Source organism: Lagenorhynchus albirostris, unplaced genomic scaffold (assembly GCF_949774975.1).
Source record: "Lagenorhynchus albirostris unplaced genomic scaffold, mLagAlb1.1 scaffold_137, whole genome shotgun sequence".
In the NCBI taxonomy this organism is placed as follows: Eukaryota; Metazoa; Chordata; class Mammalia; order Artiodactyla; family Delphinidae; genus Lagenorhynchus; species Lagenorhynchus albirostris.
Genome location: NW_026783360.1, coordinates 67,049 through 92,298, shown reverse-complemented (window position 1 = coordinate 92,298; position 25,250 = coordinate 67,049). Strand labels below are relative to the sequence as shown.

Sequence of the window (25,250 nt, the reverse complement as noted above, 5' to 3'; positions counted from 1 at the left end):
ACTCCCTTTAGCATTTCTTGAAGGATAGATATTATGGTACTGAACTCCTTCAGCTTTTGTCTGAGACTGTCTCTCATGTTCCTCATTTTTGAAGAATAATATTGTAAGATATAGAATTGTTGGTAGGTAGTTCCCGCCATGCTTTAAGCATACCATTTCACTCTCTTCTGGCCTGCAAAATTTCTGATGAGAAAGCAACTGATAATCTTACTGACAATCACAATTAAGTGGGTCATAATAATTGTCACATATAACTTTGTTTATATATATTTCTTAATGCTAACCTATTTACAAAAGTACTTATTGTTTCAAAATTTTGTATTTATCATTCTAAGATTACTTAACAAATCTATATTTTTATTCTACTTATTTATAAAATAAGAGGTTATTAGCCAAAATTATGAATTCATAGCTGAAATGTGTGGTAAAACATTCTTGATAAGAGTTTTTCCATGTCTGAGAATTTTGATATGAACTCCGGCTTTTCAGGTTGATTTTAGCATTGATAGATCCAGTGTGAGAATTCAATGTTGACTAAGGAATTAAAAATCCCTCAGGGCTCTCCTTCATTCATTACAGTAAAAGTGTTTTCTATGCTGTGAAAACTCATGTGTATGTAAGTCTATTGAATGATATTCTCCAGTTAAAATGATCTCCATGTCAGTTACATACACATAGTATGTAAATCTTCTGCATGGACATCCCCCCTTTGTAGCATTTCTAGTAGCTATCATCAAAATTCAGTCTAATTTAGTCCATAAAGTGAACACTTTATGCTGGTGTGGTGTTTACACTGCACTGTAACTGAGTTCTATGAGTCTGCTGAATTCCTAACTTACCTCATTCCCAGGTTTCACATGTGGATGACCAGGGTTCACACCTGAAGAAATTTACTATTTTCTTACAGCTACATTGTTCCACCAGGAAAATAACTTGCCTGGATATCATTTCTTGCTTTTAATGGTCACAGTTTTTGCTTGAAATAAGACAAAAATAATAATTAAATTAAATAAATAAATAAGAAATGACACATGTGACATTGGGGGATTAAATTGTTGAAAAGTACATTACAGGGGAAAGAACATGAATTTGAGGAATACACCAGTGAATAGAAACATGGTTTAGAAAAATGTTAATAAGATGTTCAGTGTTTAGGTAAAAGAAAAATAAAATAAATTCAGACGCTACAGGGAATATAAGAGGAAAAATTATTAAAGAGATGGTGGCAAAGACAAAAGCATGAAATTTTAACTCCCACGTGGACAGGAATTTTGCTTCTCTGAGGTGAAAAGTACAGGGGGAAACGTGAAGAGAAATTGATGTGTGATGCATAATGACAGAATCTGGATAATTTGACTCAATGGCTTCACATACATTTCTAAAAATATCCATTAGTCGAGCCAACCTCCAGTTGACATTCCAAGTGTCCTGCTCCCTCCCCACACAGAGCACATGTGTCTGGAGCTGACTTGGACCCCAGCCTGGGGAAACCCTCCTCTTCCCTCCACACCTACTCTTCTTGCTCCAACTGGGAAATTACATCTGGTTTGCAGGGCGGATGCCCTGGTACGTGTGGGAAATGCTAGATGGATTTAAAGTTCTGTGCTGAGAACAGTGCATGCAATGCAAGTGCAGGACAACATGCCAAGGTTCAAGTGTGCGGGCATCAATGGCAGCCCAAGTTCGAGCACACTGAAGGGGGGAAACACTGAAGGTTGTCACCCGACACTTCACTCAAAGACAGTAAAATCTCTGGTTGCTGCTCTTCTTGCCCAAGAGGAAAGACAGGATGCAGGCTGCCTAGACGTCTCAGCCAGGAAGGAAGCAACGTTTTCATAATGTGGTTAACACTGTTTCCTAACACAATCCAGTAAACATAGGACCCATGAGATTATTACTTGGAGTTCATGTAGAAAGGGCGATACAAGCTGTTATGTGTTTTTTGCTGTGTTCAAACCTCATAGTAGTCCCCCGAGCAGAAGAATTACTTAGCAACATAAAGTCACTTGTCTGTTAGATAAAATAGCCCTCATCTGTGTCCAGTATTATTCTGCGTGCTGGTGGCAGACTAGTAATGTATACGTGAGATTGTGGTAATGGAGATTTTATCTCCATGCAGGGACAAATGTGCTGTGATAAGTAAAGGAACACATTCGTTCCAGGTTGCTCTAAGTGCTACAGATCATGAGTCAGGGACAAGAGTGCAGCAGCATATGTGGAAGCTGCAGAGCCTATCTCAAGAAGACATGCATAAGGAAGTAAATAAGTATTGAGAGACGCACCCAGAAGATGAAACAACGGGCGTCCTCCAGCACCACATCTGTGTACATCTTTGTCTGCAATATGTCCAGCAGTTCCTACTCTTTATGAGTGAGTTCTACAAACACGTTCTCAAAGGTCACTGATCTCTAAAGCCCTGTCAATGGCTCCTCTGGGCTGATATGGCATGTGCCGTTCATACATATTCAGAAAAATATATACTGTGAAGAAATGTTACTAAAGGAAACATATGAGGTGTTGTGTAAAATAACCTATCAATTTCCCAAGAAAGTGGTAATTCAACTTCCAGATAGGTTATTATAAAAATTTTACATGCAAATTCATAAGTAATATTCTCCTCCCAATTCCAAGTAAGTCTGTAGGTGCATCAAAAGGCAATCAATAGCCCTGATCTGCCACTTTTTCAATTGTCAGGCAGTGGGGGTAGAGATAGAGCTGAAGCTCCATGTACATTTTACGTGTTTTTTTCACGTATTGAACGTGTATCTGGAGTCCTGCTTTTCTTTCCCGGGTTAGAGCCGCAGACACCAGTCGTCAGAACTCATGAGCTTTGCTGGCTCCATGTGTCAGGAAAGCCCAGGATCAACTTTGCTCTTCTACATAGTTCTCTCCTCTGGGCTTGGAATATGAGACTTAAGTCAGCCCACGCCCTCCCATGGATTTCTGTTACCTGCTGCTATTTAGTTTTGCTCTATTTATACCTTCACTATGCAAACCTACAACTTTGGCTGCTAACCTAGGACTCTGACTCCAAAATACCCCAGGAAACTTGTCATTCAATTAGGAAAGTCTATAATCCCTCAGTCCTTAAGTTTATTAGTATTATGATTGGTACTAGTACAATTAATATCTTTATGATTGTAATCACTATTGATATTATTATTTATCACTGTTGCTGTTATTGCATTTCTTATTAAGTTTCTCTGCTCATGAATGTATCCAATTTACTGAAGAGTATTGTGGAGGGTTTTCAACAGACTTACATACACATGGTGCTTCCTGGTTCCTGCTGTACTTATGGGTACTTGTGGGTCAGAGAGCCTCCTGAGATATTCAGACTTACCCAGTGGAGGAAGAGACAGCTGTTACTGGTAAGTGAACCCCAGGGAGGACACTCGACATTATTGAGCCTCTAGAACAATGTTTAAGTCCTCTTAAGTGACCAGAAAGTGGTGCCAGTGCAAGAGCCCTGGAAGACACCCTTGTCCTGCCAGACTCAGCACAGGATTTTCCACCTCAACTCTGTGCCAGGAACTAATATCATGTCTCCTGGGAAGGCTGGAGAAGGTGTCGCTCCTGGAGTCCAGTCCTCCGAATGAGAAAAGTCAGCCCAGGAGCTGACATTGTGACAAGTGAGAAGTAAGGAGAGTATCCTTGGCATGCCTGAACGTGGGGACATGTTTTAAATTCACTCAGGGGTCCAGGAAAAGCTGGTGCAGCACTGGCAGACATAGAGATGGTGACGTGCCTGTTCAAGTAACCATTTCTTTTTCTAAGTCCCCCAGGAAGGCCCTGCACTCTTTGTGCCAACATATCATCCTCCCTGCTGACTCAGGATCACCTGCTTGTTTTCTCCTCTCAGAACACATTTCTTTGTACAAACCTAGCATTCTGACTCTAAAATATCCCAGAGGACATCTGATATAGGTATCCTGAAATTTACTTAGAGGAGTCTGTACGCAAATCTGCCATCTTTCTATGTTTATTTTTCTCTTTAACAGTAGTAATGGTAATATCATCATAATTCTCACTATTATTCTTTTTAGTCCATTTTATTACCTTTATTAATATGCATTGTCTTTGTGGTTGTTTTTACGTAACATTGAGTAGACCTGCTCTATGCTAAAGATTGTCTGATTTACTGCAGATCATTATGGAGGGTTTCCCAACATACAAAATACATACACCTAGTTACTCCTGAGCTCCCACAGCACTTAGCTGGGTGCCCTCGACTCAAGGTCTCTATGAAGCTGAGGCTGAGGTCTCAGCTGTCGCGCCACAGGGGAGGATTTTCTCCCAGACTCACTCAGATGGGTACTGGCAGAATGCAGTCTGAGCCGAGAGCCTAGTGCCTCTGTCTGGAGGCCTGGGACCTCCCTGTGTTCTCTCCTATGTGGGCCTCTCCATATGGCAGATAGTAACAGCCATGCAGGCTTCCCCAGGTCCAGGGATAAAAGAGAGAGACAGACAGAAACAGAGAGAGAACACAGGATGCAGCAAGTGAGATGTAAGTGACAGAGGTTCTGTCAATGAATCTTAACACTGACCTCCCCTGATTTGTTATATTCTGTTGGTCAGCAGCAAGTCACTAGCTACTTAGTACTTACACAAAGAGTGGCGTTTCCTCTCTGCATGTGGATCACAGTCTGTGGCTGGGAACACCCAGGAAGGCATGTTCAGTGGTCTCCCCCAGAACTGGGAAAAGTGGCTGCATTCTGGAAATAACTGAAAGTGACAAAAGTCCAGCCTCAATCATCAGAAGAGAAGTGAAAAGAAGACAACGGGTTATGTGTCATTTTTCAACCACTAAAGCAGCAAAACAAAAGCTCCCCAAACTCCTGAAACTGGAACCCTTGGTGTGAATGAGGCACAGGACCACTCATTCCTCAGTGGTAGGAGGGGCACCGACTATTCCTGGAGGGTGATAGCTGCCGCATCCCCAGATGCCACCCACTTGATTAAGGAGGTTACTTCTAGAAAGCAAAGGCACAGTGGTCAGAGGTGTGTATGAAGAGTCCATGTGGGTGGTGTAGTCTGTCTTATTTCTAAGAGCCCTGCATGGACACCTGCTTCCAGAGGGGAGCTGGTTCCACTGACAGTGAGAACAGGCTGCAGTTGTTTAAAGTGACAGTGTCCGTACTACCCAAAGCAGTCTACAGGTTTAATGTGATCACTATCAAATTACACACGACATTTTTTCACAGAAGTAGAAGAGATAACCCTAAAATGTATATGGAACCATAAAAGACCCAGAATTGCCAAAGCAATCCTGAGGAAAAAGCACAAAGCAGGAGGCATAACCCTCCCAGACTTCAGACGATGCTACAATGCTAATCAAAACAGCCTGGTATTGGAACAAAAACAGACATATGGGTCAATGGAACAGAATAGAGAGCCCAGAAATAAATCCACAGACCCATGGTCAATTCATCTCTGATGAAGAATAGAGAATGGGGGAAAAGATGGTCTCTTCAGCAAGAGGTGGTGGAAAAGTTGGTTCATGCAAATCAATAAAGTTAGAACACTCTCCCACCATACACAAAAATAAACTCAAAATGGCTTAAATATAACACATAACACCATAAAACTCCTAAAAGGGAACATAGGCAAAACATTCTCTGATATAAACTGTACCAGTGTTTTCTTAGGTCAGTCTCCCAAGGCAATAGAAATAAAAGCAAAAATAAATAAACGGGACCCACTCAAACTTATAAGTTTTCTCACAGCAAAAGAAACCATAAACAAAATGAAAAGACAACATACCGACTAGGAGAAAATATTTCCAAATGATGCAACCAACAAGGGCTTAATTTCCAAAATATACAAACAGCTCATACAACTCAATAACAAAAAACCGAACAAACCAATCAAAAAATGGGCAGAAGACTGAAACAGACATTTCTCCCAAGAAGACATACAGATGGCCAATAGGCACACGAAAGGTTGCCCATCATCATTAATTATTAGAGAAATGCAAATTAAAACTACAATGAGGTACCACCTCACACCAGTCAGAATGGCCATCATCAAAAGTCGGCAAATAACAAATGCAGGAGGGGGTGTGGAGAAAAGGGAACCCTCCTACACTGTTGGTGGGAATATAAATTGACACAGCCACTATGGAGAACAGTATGGAGGTTGCTAAAAATAGAGTTGTCATATGATCCTGCAATCCCACTCCTGGGCTTATATCCAGAGAGAACCATAATTCGAAAAGATACATGCACCCCAATGTTCGTAGTAGCACTATTTATAATAGCTAAGACATAGAAGCAACATAAATGTCCATCAACAGATGAATGGATACAGAAGATGTGGTACATATATACAATGGAATATTACTCAGCCATAAAACAGAATGAAATAATGCCATTTGCAGCAACATGGATGCAACTAGAGATTAGCATAGTAAGTGAAGTAAGCCATAAAGAGAAAGACAAATGCTATATGGTATTACTTATATGTGAAATCTAAAATATGACACAAATGAACCTATCTACGAAACAAAACAGACTCACAGAGATGGAGAACAGACTTGTGGTTACCAAGCGGGAGGGGGTTGGGGAAGGATGGACTGAGAGTTTGGGGATAGTAGCTGCAAACTATTGCATATAGAATGGATAAAAAACAATGTCCTACTGTATAGCACAGGGAACAGGATATTCAATATCCTGAGATCAACCATAATGGACAAGAATATAAAACAGATGTATATATGTGTATAACTGAGACACTTTGCTATACAGCAAAAATTAATACAACATTGTAACTCAACTATATTTCAATTAAAAAAAATCAGTTGATGTGAACAACACTAAAGGCCAAATGATCCTAAGAGTCATATAGAGAGCATTCTATCCAACATATGCTGAATACACAGTCTTCTCAAGTGCAGAAAAAATATTTTCTAGAAAAGACCACATGATAGACCACATATCAAATCTTAGAAAACTCAGGAAGACTTAAATTATACCAAGTATATTGTCTGAGCATATTATTAAACTAGAAATCAATAACAGGATGAAAACTGGAACACTAATGAATACAAAAAATTAATCAACACTCTCCTGACCAACTAATTTATCAAAGAATAAATTTAAGAAGAAACAAGACAGTATTTTGAGACAAAGTGAAATGGAAACACAGTATACTAAAGGCTATGGGATGCAGCAAAAGGAGCGTTAAGAGAAAGGTTTATTGCAACAAATGCCTACCTTACGAGTTAAGAAATATCTCGAATAAAACACCTAACTCTTCTGTTCAAGGACCTGGAAAAAGAACAAACTGAGCCCAAAATTAGCAAAGCAAGAAAATTTTAAAGATTACAGCAGAAATCAATGTCATAGAGAAGAGGAAAACAACAGAAAAGATTAGTGATACTAAGAGTTGGTTCATTAAAAGATAAAATTTCGAACCTTTTGCTAGACTAACCAAGGAAAAGGAGAGAAGACCCAAATCAACAAAATTATAAATAAAAGAGAAAACATTACAACTCTACTGCAGCAATAAGAAGGATAACATGTTACTTTGAACAACTACATGCTAACAAGCTGGGCAACCTAGATAAATGGAAAAAATTCTTAGAAACATACAACCTACCAAAAGTGAATTAGGAAGAAAGAGAAAATCTAAATGAAGCAATTAGTAGTATGGAAATTAAATCAGTAATCAAAACTCTTCAAATGAAGAAAAACTTAAGATCAAATGGCTTCATTGGTAAATTTTACCAAATATTTAATGCATTAATGCCAATCCGAAAAGTCTTCAAAAAAGAAAGAGAAAAAATGAATGAGGAGGAGTATCTCCCAAACTCATTTTAAAAGGCCAGCATTACTTTGATATAATAATCTGAAATGGACACTGCCAATTACAGGCCAATAACACTGATGAATATAGGTTTAAAAATTCTGAATAAATACTAGCAAATCAAATAAATGGGATGCATCATATTAATAGAACAAAAGGAAAATATAATATCAATAGGCACAGAAAAAGCATTTAATAACTTAGGTATAAAATGAATGTAACTCAACATAATAAAGGCTAAATATTGGGACTTCCCTGGTGGCGCAGTGGTTAAGAATCTGCCAGGAAATGCAGGGGACATGGGTTCAAGCCCTGGTCCAGGGAGATCCCACATGCCAAGGAGAACTAAGCCTGTGCACCACAACTACTAAGCCTGTGCTCTAGAGCCCATGAGCCACAAATACTGAGCCTGTGTGCCACAACTACTGAAGCCCATATGCCTAGAGTGCATGCTCTGCAACAAGAGAAGCCACTGCAATGAGAAGCCCACGCACCACAACGAAGAGTAGCCCCCACCTACTGCAATTAGAGAAAGCCCGCATGCAGCAACAAAGACCCAATGTAACCAAAAGTAAATAATATTTTTAAAAGGCCAAATATGACAAGTCACAGTTCAAAGCACACTCAAGAGTGAAAGTGTGAAACTTTTTCTCTAATATCAGAAACAAAACAAGGGAGTCCACTCTCACCACTCATTCAGCATAGAAATGGAAGTCCTAGCCAGGGCAATCAGTCAAGGAAGAGAAATAAAGGCATCAGAACTGGAAATTAAGAGGTAAAAATGTGTCTATTTTAAGATAACATGATTTTATATATAGAAACTCTGAAAAACTTCACCAAAATCCTGTTAAAACTAATCAACATAATGAGTAAAGTTGCAGAATAAAAACGTAAAATTCAAAAATCAGTCATATTTCTATATACGAACAATGATCTGAAAAAAGAAAACCATTCTATTTATAAGAGCATCCAAACTAATAAAATAATGAGTAAATTTATCTAAGGAGATGAAAGGTATCTACAATACAAGCTACAATACACTGATGAAAAAAATTAGAGAAGACAGAAATAAACGTAAAGTTATCCCTTGTTCATGATTGGAAGAATTAATATTTTAAAAATGTCCATACCACCCAAAGCCATCTATGGATATAATGCAATTCCTATCAAAACCCAATGGCATTTTTTAAAGTAGAAAAAATCAACAGAGAAATGTATGAGGAATCACAAAAGAACTTGTATATGAAATGCGACTATGAGAAAGAACAGCAAACCTGGAGGTATCACATTGCATGATATCAAACTGTATTATAAAGCTATAGTAATGTAAATAGTATGGTATTGTCATGTAGAAAGGCATACACAACAATGGAATAGAACTGAGAATCCAGATATAAACCCATGCATATAAGTTCAACTAATATTTGATAAGACAGTCAGGAACACTCGGTGGAGAGAAAATCTATTCATTAAACAGTGCTTGGAAAACTGCATAGTTATATGCAAAAGAATAAATCTAGACTCCTGTCTAACACCACTCATGACAATTTAATAGAAATAAGATAAGGTAAAGACAACTGTAAGATGGGAGGCTTTTCTTCCTGGAGGAAAACAGTAAAAATCTTTTTAACACAGGTCTTTAATATTATTTTTGATGATACCTTAAGCACAAGCAACAATTTAAAAAATTAACAAGTGGAACTATATCAAACTAAAAGTCTGCTACACAGCAAAATAAATAATCAACAAGATGAAAAGAGCCTATGTAATCAAAAATAATATTTGCAAACCTTACAACAAATAAGGAGTTGATATCCAAAATACATCATAGAACTCAGTAGCACAAAATAATTAAGCCAATTAAAACCTGTGCCAAAGACCCCAACAGACATTTTTCCAAAGAAGATATGTGAATGTACAACAAATACATGAAAATGTGTTCAACGTCACTACACATCAGGGAAATTAAATCAAAACCACAATGAGATATCACCTCAGGACTGTTAGAATGGAATTCATCAAAGAGACAAGAGATCTGCTAGCAAATGCTAGCAAAGATGTGGAGAAAATGGATGATTTGTGTGCTTTTGGTTGTCTTATAAATTGGTTCAGCCTCTATGGAAAACACTAGAGAAGACCCTCAAAATTTAATAGGGCTACCATATGGTCCAGCATTTTAAACTATGGGAATATATTAAAAGAATTACAAACACTATGTTGAAGAGATATCTGCACCTCCATGTTCATAGCAGCAGTGTTTACAATAGCCAAGACATGGAAAAAACGTGTGTCTATCAACAGATGAGTGGATATAAACCTTGTGATATATTTAGAAAAAGGAGTAATATTCAGCCATAAGAAAGAAGGAAATCCCGCCATTGGTGACAATATGGATGGACCTTGAGGGCGTTATACTAAGTGAGAGAAGTCAGACCAAGCTTATATGTGACACACACACACACACACACACACACACACACACAAAACTCATAGAAAAAGGTCAGATTTTTGGTTACCAGAGGAGGGAGGTGAGAAGAGGCAGAATTTGATGAAGTTCAAAAGTACCAACTTGCAGTTATAAGATAAATAAGTATTGAGAATATTATATACAACATGATGAATAGAGTTAACACTGCCATATGGTATATTTGAACATTGTTAAGCAAGTAGATCTTAAGAGTTCTCATCACAGGAAAATATATTTTCCTTATTTTTCTTTTCTTGCATCTATATGAGACGACGTATGTTAACTAATCTTACTGCAATAACAATTTCACAATATATGGAAGTGATATCATTATAATGTGCATTTTCAACTTAAATAGTACTGTGTTCAATTATATCTCAATAAAACTGGAGGGAAAATTACAACAGCTTTACAATAATGTCTTTGAAATTTAAAAAGAATCTTAAAAGGAAATTGAAACACAACTTGCTAAAACTTATGGGCTGCAAGAAAAACAGTGATAAGAGAGTTTATTGAAACAAATGCCTACAATAAGAAAAAAGAAAGATCACAAGTAAACAACCTTACTTCTCACGGGACTAGCAGACAAAGGAAAAACCACTAAGCTCACAAGTAGCAGAGCAATGAAATAAGAGATATGAGAACAGAAATAAAACAGAGACCATGCAAACAATAGAAAACATCAATGCAAGAGGTGGTTTTTGAAATGAAAACAAAATTAACCTTTTAGCTATACTAATGAAGAATAAAAGAGAATACTCAAATAAAATCAGAAATGAAAAAGGAGACATTACAACTGATGCAACAAAAATACAACAGCTCATGAGAGGTGACCATCAACACATATATACCATCAAGTTTGATACCCTAGAAGAAATGAATTCCTAGCAACATAAAAACTACCAAAACTGAATCATGAGGAAATAGACAAACCAAACAGACCAATGATGAGTGAAAAGATTGTATCAGTAATAAAAGATTTACAAAAAAAAAAAAAAACAAAAAACAAAAAAAAACCAAGCTAGGACCAGATGGAAAATTTCCAATTTCCATTGGGAAATTCAACCAAACATTTAAATCGAATTAAAACAACTCCATGTCAAAGTTTTCTAAAAAAACTTTGAGGTACATTCCCAAACTCATTTGATGAGTCCAGCATTATCCTGATACCAAAGCTAGATAAGAACATTACAAGAAAAAAAAAAAACAATTGTCAAGTATTACTAATATAGATGCAAAAATTCTCAGTGAAATACTAGCAAACAAAATTCAACAGTATATTGAAAGGATCATACACCATGATCAAGTGGAATTTATCCCTAGAATGCAGGGGTAATTCAACCTATGTAATTCAAACATGTGATGCACCACATTAAGAGAATGAAATATGAAAATCATATGGTTATCTCAATAGATACAGAAAGAGAATGTGAAATAATTAAAGAACCTTCCATGATAAAAAATACTCAACAAATTGCTATACGTAGAATGTACCTCAGCACAATAAAAGTCATATTGAACAAATTCACAGCAGACATTAAAATCAATGGTGAAAGTTTGAAAGGTTTTCTGCTAAAAATATAAACAAAATAAGTTTTGTGCACTCTCACCACTCCTTTTTGGCATAATACTGGAATTCATAGCCAGAGCAATTAGGCAAGAAAAATAAATAAAAGAAATACAAATTGAAAAGGATGAAGTAAAGCTATTTCTGTTTGCATTTAATATAATCTTATATAGAGAAAATCCCAAAGATTCCAAACAAATGTATTACTAATTATAGACAAATTCAGTCAAGTTGCAAGATACAAAATCAACATGTGAAGAGCAATTGTACTTCTATATACTAACAACAATTTGAAAAAGAAATGTAAAAAGCAATCATATTTAAAATGGCATCAGAAATAAATAAAACATTTAGGAATAAATTAAAGCAAGTAGATAAAATATCCATACACTGAAAATGACAAAACACTGATGAAAAAACTGAAGCTACAAATAAATGAAGAACATTTCCATGGTTATGAAACAGAAGAATATTGTAAAAATATCTATACTACCCAAAGCTGTCTATAAATTCAGTGCAATCTCTGTCAATATTCCAATGATTTTTTCACAGAAAGAGAAAACAACCCTAAAATTTGTATGGAACCACAAAACACCACTAATAGCCAAATCAACCTGGTCAAAGAAGAACAAATCTAATGGCATCACAATTCCTAACTTCAAACTTTATTACAAAGCTATAGTAATCAAAACAATAGATTCTGGCAAAAAATAGAGACTTAATCCAATGAAACAGAATCAAGAGCACTGAAATAAAACTAGTCATTTACTGTTAACAAATATTTGACAAGGGAGCCAAGGAGATGCAGTAGGGGAAATACAGTCTCTTCGATAAATGGTGCTGGAAAAAAACTGGATAACAACCTACAGAAGAATACAATTGGATCCCTTTCTTGTACCACTCACAAAAATTAACTCAAAGTGGACTGAAGGCTTAAATATAAGACCTAAAGCTGTAAAACTACTTGAAGAAAGCATAAAGAACAAGTTCCTCAATATAGTTTTGGCAAATATTTTTCGGATATAATACCAAATGTGAGAGCCACAAAAGCAAAAAAAAAAAAAAAAAAAAAAAAAGAAAAAAAAGTGGAACAGCAAACAAACGAAAATCTTTGCATAGCAAAATGAACAATCAGCAAACTAAAAAGCATCTATAGAACTGGAGAACATATGTGCAAACCATTTTTTTGATAAGGGGCTAATATTCAAAATATAAAGAAGTAACATAAAATAATAGCAGTCAAAAATTAAATAAAAAATGGGCTAAAGGACTTGAAAGACATTTTTCCCCAAAAAAGACATACAGATGGCCAACAGGTACATGAACAGATGCTCAACATCAATAATCATCAAAACCACAATGATACATCAGCTCACACCTGTTAGAATGGCTATTCTAAAAATGAGAAGAAAAAACAAATGTTTGTGAGAATGTGAAGAAAACGCAACTTGTGTGCATATTTGGTGGAAATGTAAACTGGTACAGTCTAATGAATGTAAAAGAATTCAATTGGACCCCTATCTCACACTACTCACAAAAATTAACTCAAAAGAGATTAAAGACAAACATGTATGACTTGAAACCATAAAACACCTAAAAAAATCCTGGGGAAAATCTCCTTGACCTTGGTCTTGGGAATAGTGATTTTCTGGTTATGACCCCAAAGGACAGGCAACAAAGCAAAAGCAAAAATAAACTGGGACTAAGAAAACCTAAAAAACCTTCTGTATAGAAAAAAATAAAACCACACACAAAAGCAAAACAAAACAAAAAACAACTGGTTAAAAATGTAGAAAGGATCTGAATAGATGTATTTTCCAAAGAAGACATACAAATGTCCAACAGATATATGAAAAAGTGTTCAATGTCTTTAATCATCAGGGAAATGAAAATCAAAATCACGAGATCATCTCACTCCTGTTAGAATGGCTACAGCCAAAACACAAGAGATTACAAGTGTTTGAAAGAACATGGAGAAAAGAAAATCCTTGTGCATTGTTGCTAGAGATGTAAATTAATACAGCCACTATGAAAAAGAGTATGGAGGTTACCCCCAAAATTATAAGTAGTATCCAGTTGTTCCAGTACCATTTGTTGAAGAGACTATCCTGCCCAGTGAGTGTGATTTATTCCCATCTCAAATATTAGTTACTTATACACTGGGGTTTACTTCTGGGCTCTCTATTCTGTTCCTTTAGTCTATGTGTGTATTTTAGTGCCAATATCATAGTGTCGTGTAACTACAGGATTTTAATATTGTTTCTTTTTGTTTAAAATAAATTTATTTATTTATTCACTTATTTTTGGTTGTGCTGGGCCTTTGCTGTTTCGCGCAGGCTTTCTCTAGTTTCAGCGAGTGGGGACTACTCTTCAGTGTGGTGTACGGGCTTCTCATTGTGGTGGCTTCTCTTGTTGCAGAGCATGGGGTCTAGGCACGCGGGCTTCAGTAGTTGTGGCACGTGGGTTAAGTAGTTGTGGTTCGTGGTGTCTAGAGCACAGTCTCAGTAATTGTGGTGCACTGGCTTAGTTGCTCCGTGGTATGTGGGATCCTCCCAGACCAGGGCTTGAAATTGTGTCCCCTGTATTGGCAGGCGGATTCCTAACCACTGCACCACCAGGGAAGACCCTGTAATATAATTTTAAATCAGGAAGTGTGATGACTCCCAATTTTTTCTTCTCAGGATTGCTCTGGTTATTTGCGGTCTCCTGTGGTCACGTACAAAATTTTAAAATTGATTTCTCTATATCTGTAAACGATGCTGTTGGAATTCTGATAGAGATTGCATTGAACCTATAGATGCCTTTGGGTAGTACGGACATTTTAACAACAATAATTCTTCTGATCACAGAACACAGTACTGTATATCTTTCCATTTGTTTTGTCTTCTTCAATTTGTTTTGATCAAAGTCTTGTAGTTTTCAAAGGACAAATTTTTCATTTCCTTCGTTAAGTTTATTTCTAAATATTTATTCATTTTAATGCAATTTTGAATGGGGAAAGGATAGTGTCTTCACCAAATTCTGTTGGCAAAACTGGAAAACCACATACAGAAAAATGAAACTGGACACCTATCTTCTACCACTCACAAATATTAATTTGAAGACTGAAACATAAGACCAGATACTATAAAACTCCAAAAGAAAACATAAAGAAGAATCTACTTAACACTGGTTTGGGCAATAATTTGAGGATATGATCCCAAAAGCATAAGCCAGAAAAGTAAAAACCAACAGATGGGATTATATCAAACTAAAAAGCTTTATATATATATATATATATATATATATATATATACATACATATATATATATAGTCTACATACAGATTAGGAGACAATATCTACAAATCATACGTTGCATCAAAGAGTATAAACTTTCAGTTTTAAGATGAGTAAGTTCTGGGAACTTTAACATACATTATGGTGGCCATAGCTAACAACGCTGTATTATATATTTGAAAGTTACTAAGGGAGTAGATCTCAAAAATTTTACCACACAAAAAAGTTAATGATGTGAGTTTATGGAAGAATCCTTATTGCGGTAATCATTTCACATTATATATCTGTATCAAATCACCACACTGTACATCTTAAACTTACACAGTGCTGTATATCAATTATGTCTCAATAAGTCTAGAGGAGAAAAAAAAATAAGAATTTCAAGATGGACACAAGAGCATGAAACCAAGCATGAGCGTTTCTGAGTGAAGAACCTTGTGTCATATCCATGTAGCTGGCCCCAGTTCTACCTGCAAAACCACAAGGAAAATCTGACCACTGGTCCCCATCACCAGGGCTAACAACGTGCCTGAGCTCCCACCTTGGTTACTACAGCAGTCTCCTAATTGGCGCCCCAATTCTGCTTTTGCCCCTTCAGTCATTTGGTAGGACAGCAGCCAGAGTAAGTCAGATGATAGCCCTCCTCTGCTTACAACCAATCACTGGTCCTTTATTTCACACAGAGTAAAAGCCAATGTCCTTTAAATGGCCGACAATCTGTTGACAACACCAAGGGCTCTATCCCTTGCTCACTTAACTTCAACCACCCAGCATTCCCAACTTTCCTCAAACATGCCAGCCATGTTCCTTCTTTACAGCATTTTACCTTGCTCTCCCCTCTGCCTGGAATCTGCTTTTGCCACCTATGCACACTATGTATGCCCTCCCTCATATCTTTTAAGTCTTATTCACAGGTATTTACTGAGCAAGACTATGTGCTGGACAGTATTCAAGGCACAGATGTTTGGACCCAGCATCTCTCTGATCCTTCTGAGATGGAGCATCATTTCATAAACTTACTGGTTATTTTTTCTGGAAAAAACAGATACATAAATATGGGAGTGTAGGAATCGCTCAGGCAAAATCCCAAATAATAGATACAGATGTTTAATTATCAGAAAGGTGGAGCATAACTTCCCAACTCCCTAAATGTGTCCTGCACGCAGTGACATCCTTCTAAACGGTACACACTGAATGGAAGGGAGAAAAGTTTGATGTTACAGTGAGGAACTTGACAAACTCCACCTCAGCCAGGTGATCAAGGGCAACATCAACAGTAGTAAGTCATCTGCAGAGCATGTGCCCTTGATACGAAGTGAAACACATAACCCCAGGCTAATCACGAGGGAAACAGCAGGTAAATCCCAATTCGAGACTGTCAAGGTCATCAAAAACAAGAAATGTCTCAGAAACTATAACAACTAACAGTGTCCTAAAGAGAAATGGCAGCTAAATGGAATGAGGATGAGATATCCTGAATGCAATCCTAGAAGAGAAAAAGGTAAGTCTAAGAAAATTTGAAAAAAGTGTGGGTTATAGTTAATAATCAGGTGTCAACACTAGTTCATTAACTGTAAAAATGTACCCTAATGACATGAAACTGTAATAAGAGAGGAAACTGAGTCTGGGCTACTTGTGAAATCCTGCACTATTCTTGCAAATTTTCTATAAATCTGAAAAAATTTTAAAATGAAAATGTATTAAACAAATTTTTATTTTTTTCTAACACATATTATTTTTAAATTGTCCTACCAGTAATTACTATTAATTTCCCCTGTCACCTAGTTGTACTGTTTCATCTTGTTAAATAGAATTTATAACAGAGAGAAGTAAATTACCCATGATAGTAGAAAATTTCCAATAACACCAATTTTACATATTTTATGTTAAATTAAGAATGCATATGTGTATAATCATTTATTATATATTATGTTATTTGGGAGTTTTTGTTTTTTTTTCTTTTGGCTGCAGTCATTTTACTGGTATGGCTCTATCCTGAGTCACTTTCTAAGAAGTCACTCACCAGAGATGTCTGTCAGGACTCAGAAGTGAGTCTACATGTCACTTCATGGCTGAACATATTCAAACAGCCCATTTATAAAATAAAAAGAAAATAACTAATAATTCATTGTGACTGGTTCATTTATTCCAAGAATGCTTTTAAAAAATTTTGTTTCCATGCTTACATTTCCTACTAATGGAACAAAATCAAATTATGTGCCAACTCAAATATTACATTAGAATAATGAGAACTGAGTTGTGACCACAAAAATTCAATGTTTCATCCTGATATTTTCTAATCAGAAGTGTTTTTTAAAATATTCAGGGCTTCCCTGGTGGCGCAGTGGTTGAGAGTCTGCCTGCCGATGCAGGGGACACGTGTTCGTGCCCCGGTCCGGGAGGATCCCACATGCCACGGAGCGGCTGGACCCGAGAGCCATGGCCGCTGAGCATGCTCTTCCGGAGGCTGTACTCCGCAACGGGAGAGGCCACAAACGTGAGAGGCCCGCGTACCGCAAAAAGAAAAAAAAAAATTGAAACTCCCTTCCTAGGGGATAGCTGAAAGTGACAGTATCAGAAAGCCCAAATGGCACACAAATTGCAAGTGATTGTAGATGTTGCCATACAATGTGCCAGAAATAAATCACCTCTTAGAAGATTCCATAACATTACTTGAAGCTCAAAGCCTGGAATGCTTCCCAATCTTGTCAGACTTACATGTTATTATAATGTCTATATCCATTTAGCTCATGAGGTAGGTAAAGATAAAAAGTGATCTGTTCTTATGTGTTTAGTACAGTTTAAAAAAGTATATAATGCTCCTAAGAAATCAGGTTAGATCTGGAATACAGATGAAAATATGAAATGAAAGTTCTTTGCTTTGTACAAGAGCAGTAGCTCATCATGTACAAATATGTCAGATGACAAGGTACCTTCATGTGAAAAAAGAAAAAATGCCATCACTGCAAAAGAAAGCTTTATTGATTGTACTGAAGTAAAAGGAGAAACTAGATATGATATACCTCAGGTAATTATGAGTATATTGGGAAAAGGTAATGCTGACATAAAATTGCTCATGCTCACAGATATTATACAGGTGTAACTGTGGCACATGTACGAAGACGTAGAAGCCATGTTCCTCCACTGAGCGTGACGATGCCAAAATTGTGACCTGATCATTTCTTAACCATAATGGACAAAATTTCTGCTCCCACAATTTAAAATATGACCTTTAAAATACTGTATAATGAGGCGATGTGATATTTTAATGTCTGTTCTAAGTAGTACTTTAAACACACATAAGTCTATCCAATTGTCAGTCAGAAAGATCAGATACAATCAGCTATCATTCTATGCAAATGAATGGCATGTAGCAAATATTCATACATGTGTGCACCTATATAAAACATGTTAGCATGTATGAATAAAATCAACTATGTTATATTAATATTTAATGTAAAATCATATTAACAAATGCACTGTGGTGAAATAAGAAGCATCTAGGTATAAATAGATTACAAATTTTTATGCAGTTGTCACAATGGGATAATATTGTGACCAAAGTGGAGATTGTAAAGAAAGTCGTCCAAGAAAAACATCTTGACTATAGGAAAAATCGCATGCTTATTATAAGGTCTCTCTCCTTGTTTACAACCAATGTTAGAAAGTAACCTTGAACTAGGTTAGGAGAATAAAAACTTTAACAAGACATAGGAATACTCTTTCTGTTGTAGAAAATAAACCAAAATGAATAAGCTACGAAGATTCTACAGATAGAAATATCAATTCTTATGGGAAAGAGGCTTAAAATAAGTAATAAGGAGATTATAGATATCCTAATTTCACCTTTTGAATGGAGCTATACATTAAGCTAAAAACCTTCATATTCTCTATTAGCAGAAAATTTTTTGCTATGAATCTATTTAATTTACAAAAAGCAGCCCTTGTCTTACCTTTTAAGTATTCTGTTGAAGTTTTAAGTTTTAATATATTTCATCTTAAATGGTCTTATGAAGTATGCAATGGTTGGTATTTTAAAATCGTCACTGTGCCTGGAACTTCTAAAAGTGATTCACGATTTTTTAAATTACATTCTTATAAAACTTTGGTATTGACATGAATATTATGATTTTTAATAATATGAGTCACATTGGAATATTGCAGAAGATTTTTCAATGAGCTTATGTGTATAAATATTTAAGACTGTCACTGTATTATGAGAAAATTTCAAACACAGCAATATTTTGACTTGAAAATGAGAAAAAAGCTAAGAACTACATCTTAAATATTGCTCATTGTGGGGCTTCCCTGGTGGTGCAGTGGTTAAGAACCCACCCCCCAATGCAGAGGACACGGGTTTGAGCCCGGGTCCGGGTAGATCCCACATACAGCGGAACAACTATGCCTGTGAGCCACAACTACTGAGCCTGCGCTCTACAGCCTGCGAGTCACAACTACTGAAGCCCACGCACCTAGAGTCCGTGCTCTGCAACAAGAGAAGCCACCGCAATGAGAAGCCGCACGCCACAACAAAGAGTAGCCCCCGCTCGCCACAACTAGAGAAAGCCCATGCAACAACGAAGACCCAATGAAGTCAAAAATCAAATAAATTAAATAAATTTAAAAAAGAATTATTGGTAAAAATAAATAAATAATAAATATTGGTGACGTAAAGAAAATAGCACAACATGAAAGTTGTGAGTTAAGTTTTATTGGGGGAAAAATAAAGACTATATCCTGGGAGACAGAATCTCAGATAGCTCCAAGAAACTGTTCCAAAGAAGCATGGGGAAGGTCAGTGTATATGTAATTTTGGTGAAGGGGGAGTACACGCAATCGAGCATATATAATTTTTGCAGAAGGTTTCTGCTCGTCTCATGCAGGCTCCGGCTACTGACGTCACCATGAAGGATTTCAATGCTTCTCTAGACACGAGGAGATACAAGAACTGGGCTCATAAAATCAGCTCCTGAAAGTATCTAACTCTCTGAAGAGCTGTCCTGCCAGATTCCCCCGAGCACAGAGCACGTCATTTCCGCTCTCCACCCTGAACTCCGTTCAGGGGGTGTTGAAGGTCAGCGGCTGCAGCAGCTGCACCAGCACCTGATTTAATCCTTGTCGAGGTAGACAGCAAGTGCCGATCCATAGCTGACAATACGCTCCAAATAATTTTATTCCTTTAAGACGGAAAAGTAAAAGTACAATAAATTCTGATTCTGACATGTTTAAACTATAAAACTTAACATAGTGTGTTTTACTACACTGTTCTTTTTTACTTTTTTTTTTTTTTTTTTGCGCTATGCGGGCCTCTCACGTTTGTGGCCTCTCCATTTGCGGAGCACAGGCTCCGGACGCGCAGGCTCAGGGCCATGGCTCACGGGCCCAGCCGCTCCGCGGCACGTGGGATCTTCCCGGACCGGGGCACGAACACGTGTCCCCTGCATCGGCAGGCAGAGTCTCAACCACTGCGCCACCAGAGAAGCCCTGTTTTTTTAGTCTTTCAATACGTTTTCAACTAGATCCACGTTACCTGCACATCATCCGTGTATAGTCTGTTAGTTAAGGTCTTTGAACAAAGGAATAAGTGGATAATTCCGTGCGGTTGAGGACAAGGGGCGGAAACATTTCTCTTGGCCACTAAAAAAAAGGGACATTTTTACAACCTTCCGGGAGCGTCTGAGGAAACGCAGCAGAGTCACTCCGCGACGGTGAACTCTCCCGGTCGGCCGCGCCCCAGCTCCTTCCCCGCGGCCCGAGGGTCTGGGGCCCAGCCGCGCCTCCCACGAGGACACGCGCTTCCCGCGCTCCGACTCGGGCGGAGCTCCTCCCGCCAACCGCCCCGCGTCCGGAACAGACGCCCCGCCGGGAACAGCCTCCACGCCGCCGGCCCCTCGGAGACCGGATCCGAGGGACAACAAGCGACATCGAACGTTACCTGAGAAGGTGGGGATACACCGTGCGGGGCGGCCGGAAAGGAAGACGCGGAACCTCGAGGAGAGAGCACAGCCCCTTTGCACCGGCCGGGGCGCGGGCGGGAAACGTCTTCCTCCCGCAGACCAGCCAGCCCCACACGCTGGCCCGCAACCGCCATGGCGCCTCCACTCCGTCCTCAGGGAAGACCGCCCATCAAGTGCGGTTGCAGTTGCGCATGCGCCCTATCGCCTGTGACATAGTGGCTTCGTGCCCCCCCTGCAGACCCTTGGGGGAAGTGTAGGATGCTCGAACTCACTGGAGAACATGGGGCCCCTCCCAGCCAGGATGCTAAGTTACTCAAAATCTCAGTGCCCCAGCCTCTGTGCTGATGGCACTGGTGATGCTCTGATCCAGCCATGCCCGCTCTCTTGCCTGGGGTGTGCCCCACTCTTTGGAGCCATGCCATCTGGTTTTTAGGTCATCCCCCCAAAAATGATAATAACCTCTATTCTATGCCACAATGACAGTATCTATTTCAGGTCCCTAGAAAAGAGCCACCAATTTCCACCATCAGATTCTCCACTGGATCTTCAACCTGTTAGACACAGAGGACAGCTGCTCTGCTTGGAATAAAATTCTCTATAGTAATATACAGAGTTGATCACAAACACAAATAACTGAAACAGAAGATGAGAGTAGAAAATCTATGGACTTTTCCTCATTTGAGAATAGGAGTCCACAGTTAATTCCAAGAAATCGTTAGCTATCTGAAGCAGTGGAATACAGCTGACATACCTTGGAGCTTGTCAGGGAGGGAATCAAACTGTGTTTTCCCTCATTTAGCAAATCCTCTCAAAAATTAAGGAAACAAGAAAAAACATTCTACTTATGACCACCTTTATTCAATTATATTTTTATGCACAAGAAAGTAATGTAAAATACGTTAAATATAAAATATCAGGGAAAAAAATGATAATGTATTTAAGATACACATTTCTAATATCCAAAATTATTTACAAAATTCATAATCAGTTTCTTAAATAAACAAACTCATGAATTACATTTTAAAACTTATCCTTTCAGAACTTCATGTGAGATTTTCTGTTTTCAGACTTTGGAATGTAATTTTTCTTGAAAAAATGTCTTCAGAACATACTTTTGTTACAGACTTTAAAGTTAGCTGCTTAGCAGACATACATGAAAATATCAGTTGTTTGAACCTTTCATAAACTTACACTCACATCATATAACAGCTCAACAAAGGCTTTGAAATAGCAAATGATTCTGCTTGTTGATTTTCTTCCAGTAAGAGATTCAGGGACCCAGCAACCTTCGATTTGTGGATTGTTCAACAACAACATGTGCTTTCAACTACGGGTATGTTCCTTGGGTTTATTCCACTCAGTTGTAAAGGGAAAATGTATGGCAAATCAGGGAGCGTGTTTCCAGGGCCAGAGCCTCTACAAAGAAAATATCACTTCCATCCCCAATTTACTTGCTGGGAACCACTCCACTGTGAATGATCTTCGTCCTTACGGCTCCAGAGAATGTGGACCTTTTAGACAAAGCAGGTGGGGGCATCAGACAGAGCTCACCTTTGAGGAGAGCCCTTCTTCCAGTGGTCATGTTGGTGCAGGGAAGTGGGGTACAGGCGCCCTGTCTCTTGCTTGTGCTAGGACATCGACACGTATCCTGGTCAGTCCTGCTACATGTCCGCCTGCATCTGCCCAAGTTAGGAGGCCTGTGTACCTGTGCCTGCCTGAGCTCACTCACGCCAACAACCCATCTACTGTTGCTGGAGCCTGAGAACCTTTCTGGCTGTGCACATGCCTATGCATCTCTGCATCGAAGCCCTCTTTATATAATTTGAAAACTGACGCCCAGAAAGAGGCAGGGACTTGTCTAGGACACCATATGTGAGCAGAGGTCAGAATAAAAGTGAGGAATCCAGCTCCCTAAGCCAGTACTCAGTTCCTCCCATCATGTTTGGTTTTGAAATAAGAGTCCTTAAGATCCTGGTGAATTCCTGCCAAACCGGCGCAGTTTGGGCCATTACTCTCTCCGCATCTCCATGCAGACACATGTATGTACAAATAGAAATAGGGTTAACAGCTGGGGATGATGCAAAGTTGGTTAAGGAAGAGAAAACAATATGTAAGTGTTGAGGAGAGCAAGAAAATGTTGGAGACAGCTCTGCCATGGAGCAAGGGCGTCCACCTCCCTGGCAGTGTGTCCAGAGGTCGAAAGAATGAGGGGGATTCTCCAAGTTCCCATAGTCCTGCCTGGGCGTGGGCCATCTCCGTAGTGTTCTCCAGCGGACAGGGCCTCGGGTCTTACCATTCTGATCTTCTAGACCCAGGCTGAGCACACACTCCATGCCCCAGTGTAGACAGTGCTGCAGGGGAGAAGGGCTTTCTTTCCCTACAAATTGTGTGAGTGCCGTGGCAGATTGCAAGTGTTCTGCATGCTTGGAAAGACTGCTGAGAAGCTTGGTTCTCCACCACTGACCACTGTGTTCTGAGAGTTTGGCAAAATGCTTTCCACTTCACGGAGGTCCCGCAGAGGAGGGATTAGCTGGGGAAACGAGGCTTTGTGAGCACAAGCGGGCAGAGCCTCAGACCCAGAGACAGGGTTCTAGGAAGAAGACCAGTCTTAGTTGGGACCTCGTTGTCCTCATTTGGAAGTGGGGATATCATTGTTTTGGCTGAGGTCATCCCTCACAAGCAAAGAGACACCACAGTGATGGACAAAACGGTGGGGAAAAGGAAGCTTCTGGGGCCACTTTCACTGCGCTGCCCTGGAGCCTGTATGTTCTACTCTATGCCCCTGTGACTCTGAAGAGCTTCTGTGTTGAGGACACCCAAATAAAGGTACCAGTTTTTGAGGGGTATGCAGGCCCAGGACCACAGTTGTAGTGCTGGTCACCTAGGAGCAGACAGGCTTTTGCATCACTGATGCCCACTGAGGGCCACATAGAGGGCTTTGTGGTCCCCCCTGTTACACATACAACTTTAAACTCTTGTCAGTAGCATTCACCTCCACAGTCCAGCTGCTTAAAAGGGAGGAGGGCGCCATGACAGTCACACATATTCCTTCAGCAACTATGCACCATGCACTCCTTCTCTGCCAGGTGCCCTTGTGTGGGGCACAAAATGACCAAGAGTTCCCTAGTTTCCAGGAGCTCACAGCCTGGAGCAGAGATGGCCAAAAGTACAAGAGCAAGACATATGAAAGAAAAGAGCAAGTGTGAGACTGGAAATAAAGACTGTGCTCTGAGGGAGGTTTGGGGAGTGCCTGGGTAGGAGGGTCTCAGAGGCCTCACTGGAGTGACAGTTACGGGGACCAGAATGACAACAGCGAACCAACCCTCACACATCTGGGAGCAACATGTCAGGGAGAAGTCACCACTGTTGCAGGCACCTGTGTGCAGAGATGAGTGGGTCAGAGATGTTAGAAAGTGATGAGTAGAACTGGAGAAAAAACTGTGGGGGTTAGGGGGAGTCAGGAAGTCAGGGCCATATCCTGGGGTCTGCTAGACTGTTAGGTATCTGTTTCTTTCTAACAACATTTACTCCAAACCTTGCATTTAAAATTACATATATTTAATAGCTCGCAATTTTTGTGGGTAATAAATACGGGCAGAGCTTAATGGACTCCTCTGCATCAAGGTGTCTCACAGGCTGGGATTGCAGCCTCAACTGAGACTCAAGTGACAGAGAATTTGGTCCCAACTTTACTCACAGGGTTCAGGATGCAGGTTGGATTTGGAGTTTGAGTTTCTTTCTGTGTGTTGACTTGGGCAATGCCTCGATTCTCTCCTTTGTGGGGCTCTTTATATGACAGCTCAAAACATCTGTGTTTGATTCCTCAATTCAGGGATAAGAGAAAGGGAAGTGGAAAATTAAAGAGTGAATAAAAGGAAGGTGAGCGATTTTTGAAATTAAAGCGTACACATGACATTCCATCACTTCGGCTAAAATCTACTGATTGGGGTATTTGCTAACCGCTTAGTAGTTACACAGGGCTATGTATAGGAAAGGTGGGGTCACTGGGTGCCATGTGGAGCCTGTCCACCACACAGGCCAATTTGAGTCACTTGGGTCTCATTCAAATTACAACAGGAAACAACTGAACAGTTTTACTCCAAAGGGTGACAACGTGTGAATTTCCATTAATTTCAACCCCCTCATGCCGCTGACCTAAAAATGAGGCCAAGAGA

At 39.0% G+C, this 25,250-nt stretch overlaps 1 protein-coding gene across 16 annotated transcripts in view; it reads right to left on the bottom strand.

Annotated features, from left to right (window-relative positions):
- The window catches only part of LOC132514302 (uncharacterized), a 53,196-nt gene extending 31,895 nt beyond the window's left edge, over window positions 1-21,301 (bottom strand). For 4 of the 16 annotated variants that reach the window (XR_009538722.1, XR_009538724.1, XR_009538723.1 and 1 more), the window contains exon 1: window positions 21,054-21,273. Coding sequence is in view for 4 of the 16 variants with exons in the window: in XM_060138915.1 (XP_059994898.1) it covers window positions 19,849-20,043; window positions 21,054-21,209 (351 nt within the window). In the remaining 12 variants the exon portion in view is untranslated. Of the gene's footprint in view, window positions 1-839; window positions 977-19,813; window positions 20,296-20,648; window positions 20,756-21,053 lie in introns of those variants that run through there. The other 12 variants (XR_009538730.1, XM_060138912.1, XM_060138916.1 and 9 more) reach the window with 7 other exon arrangements.
- Window positions 21,302-25,250: the final 3,949 nt, after the last annotated feature.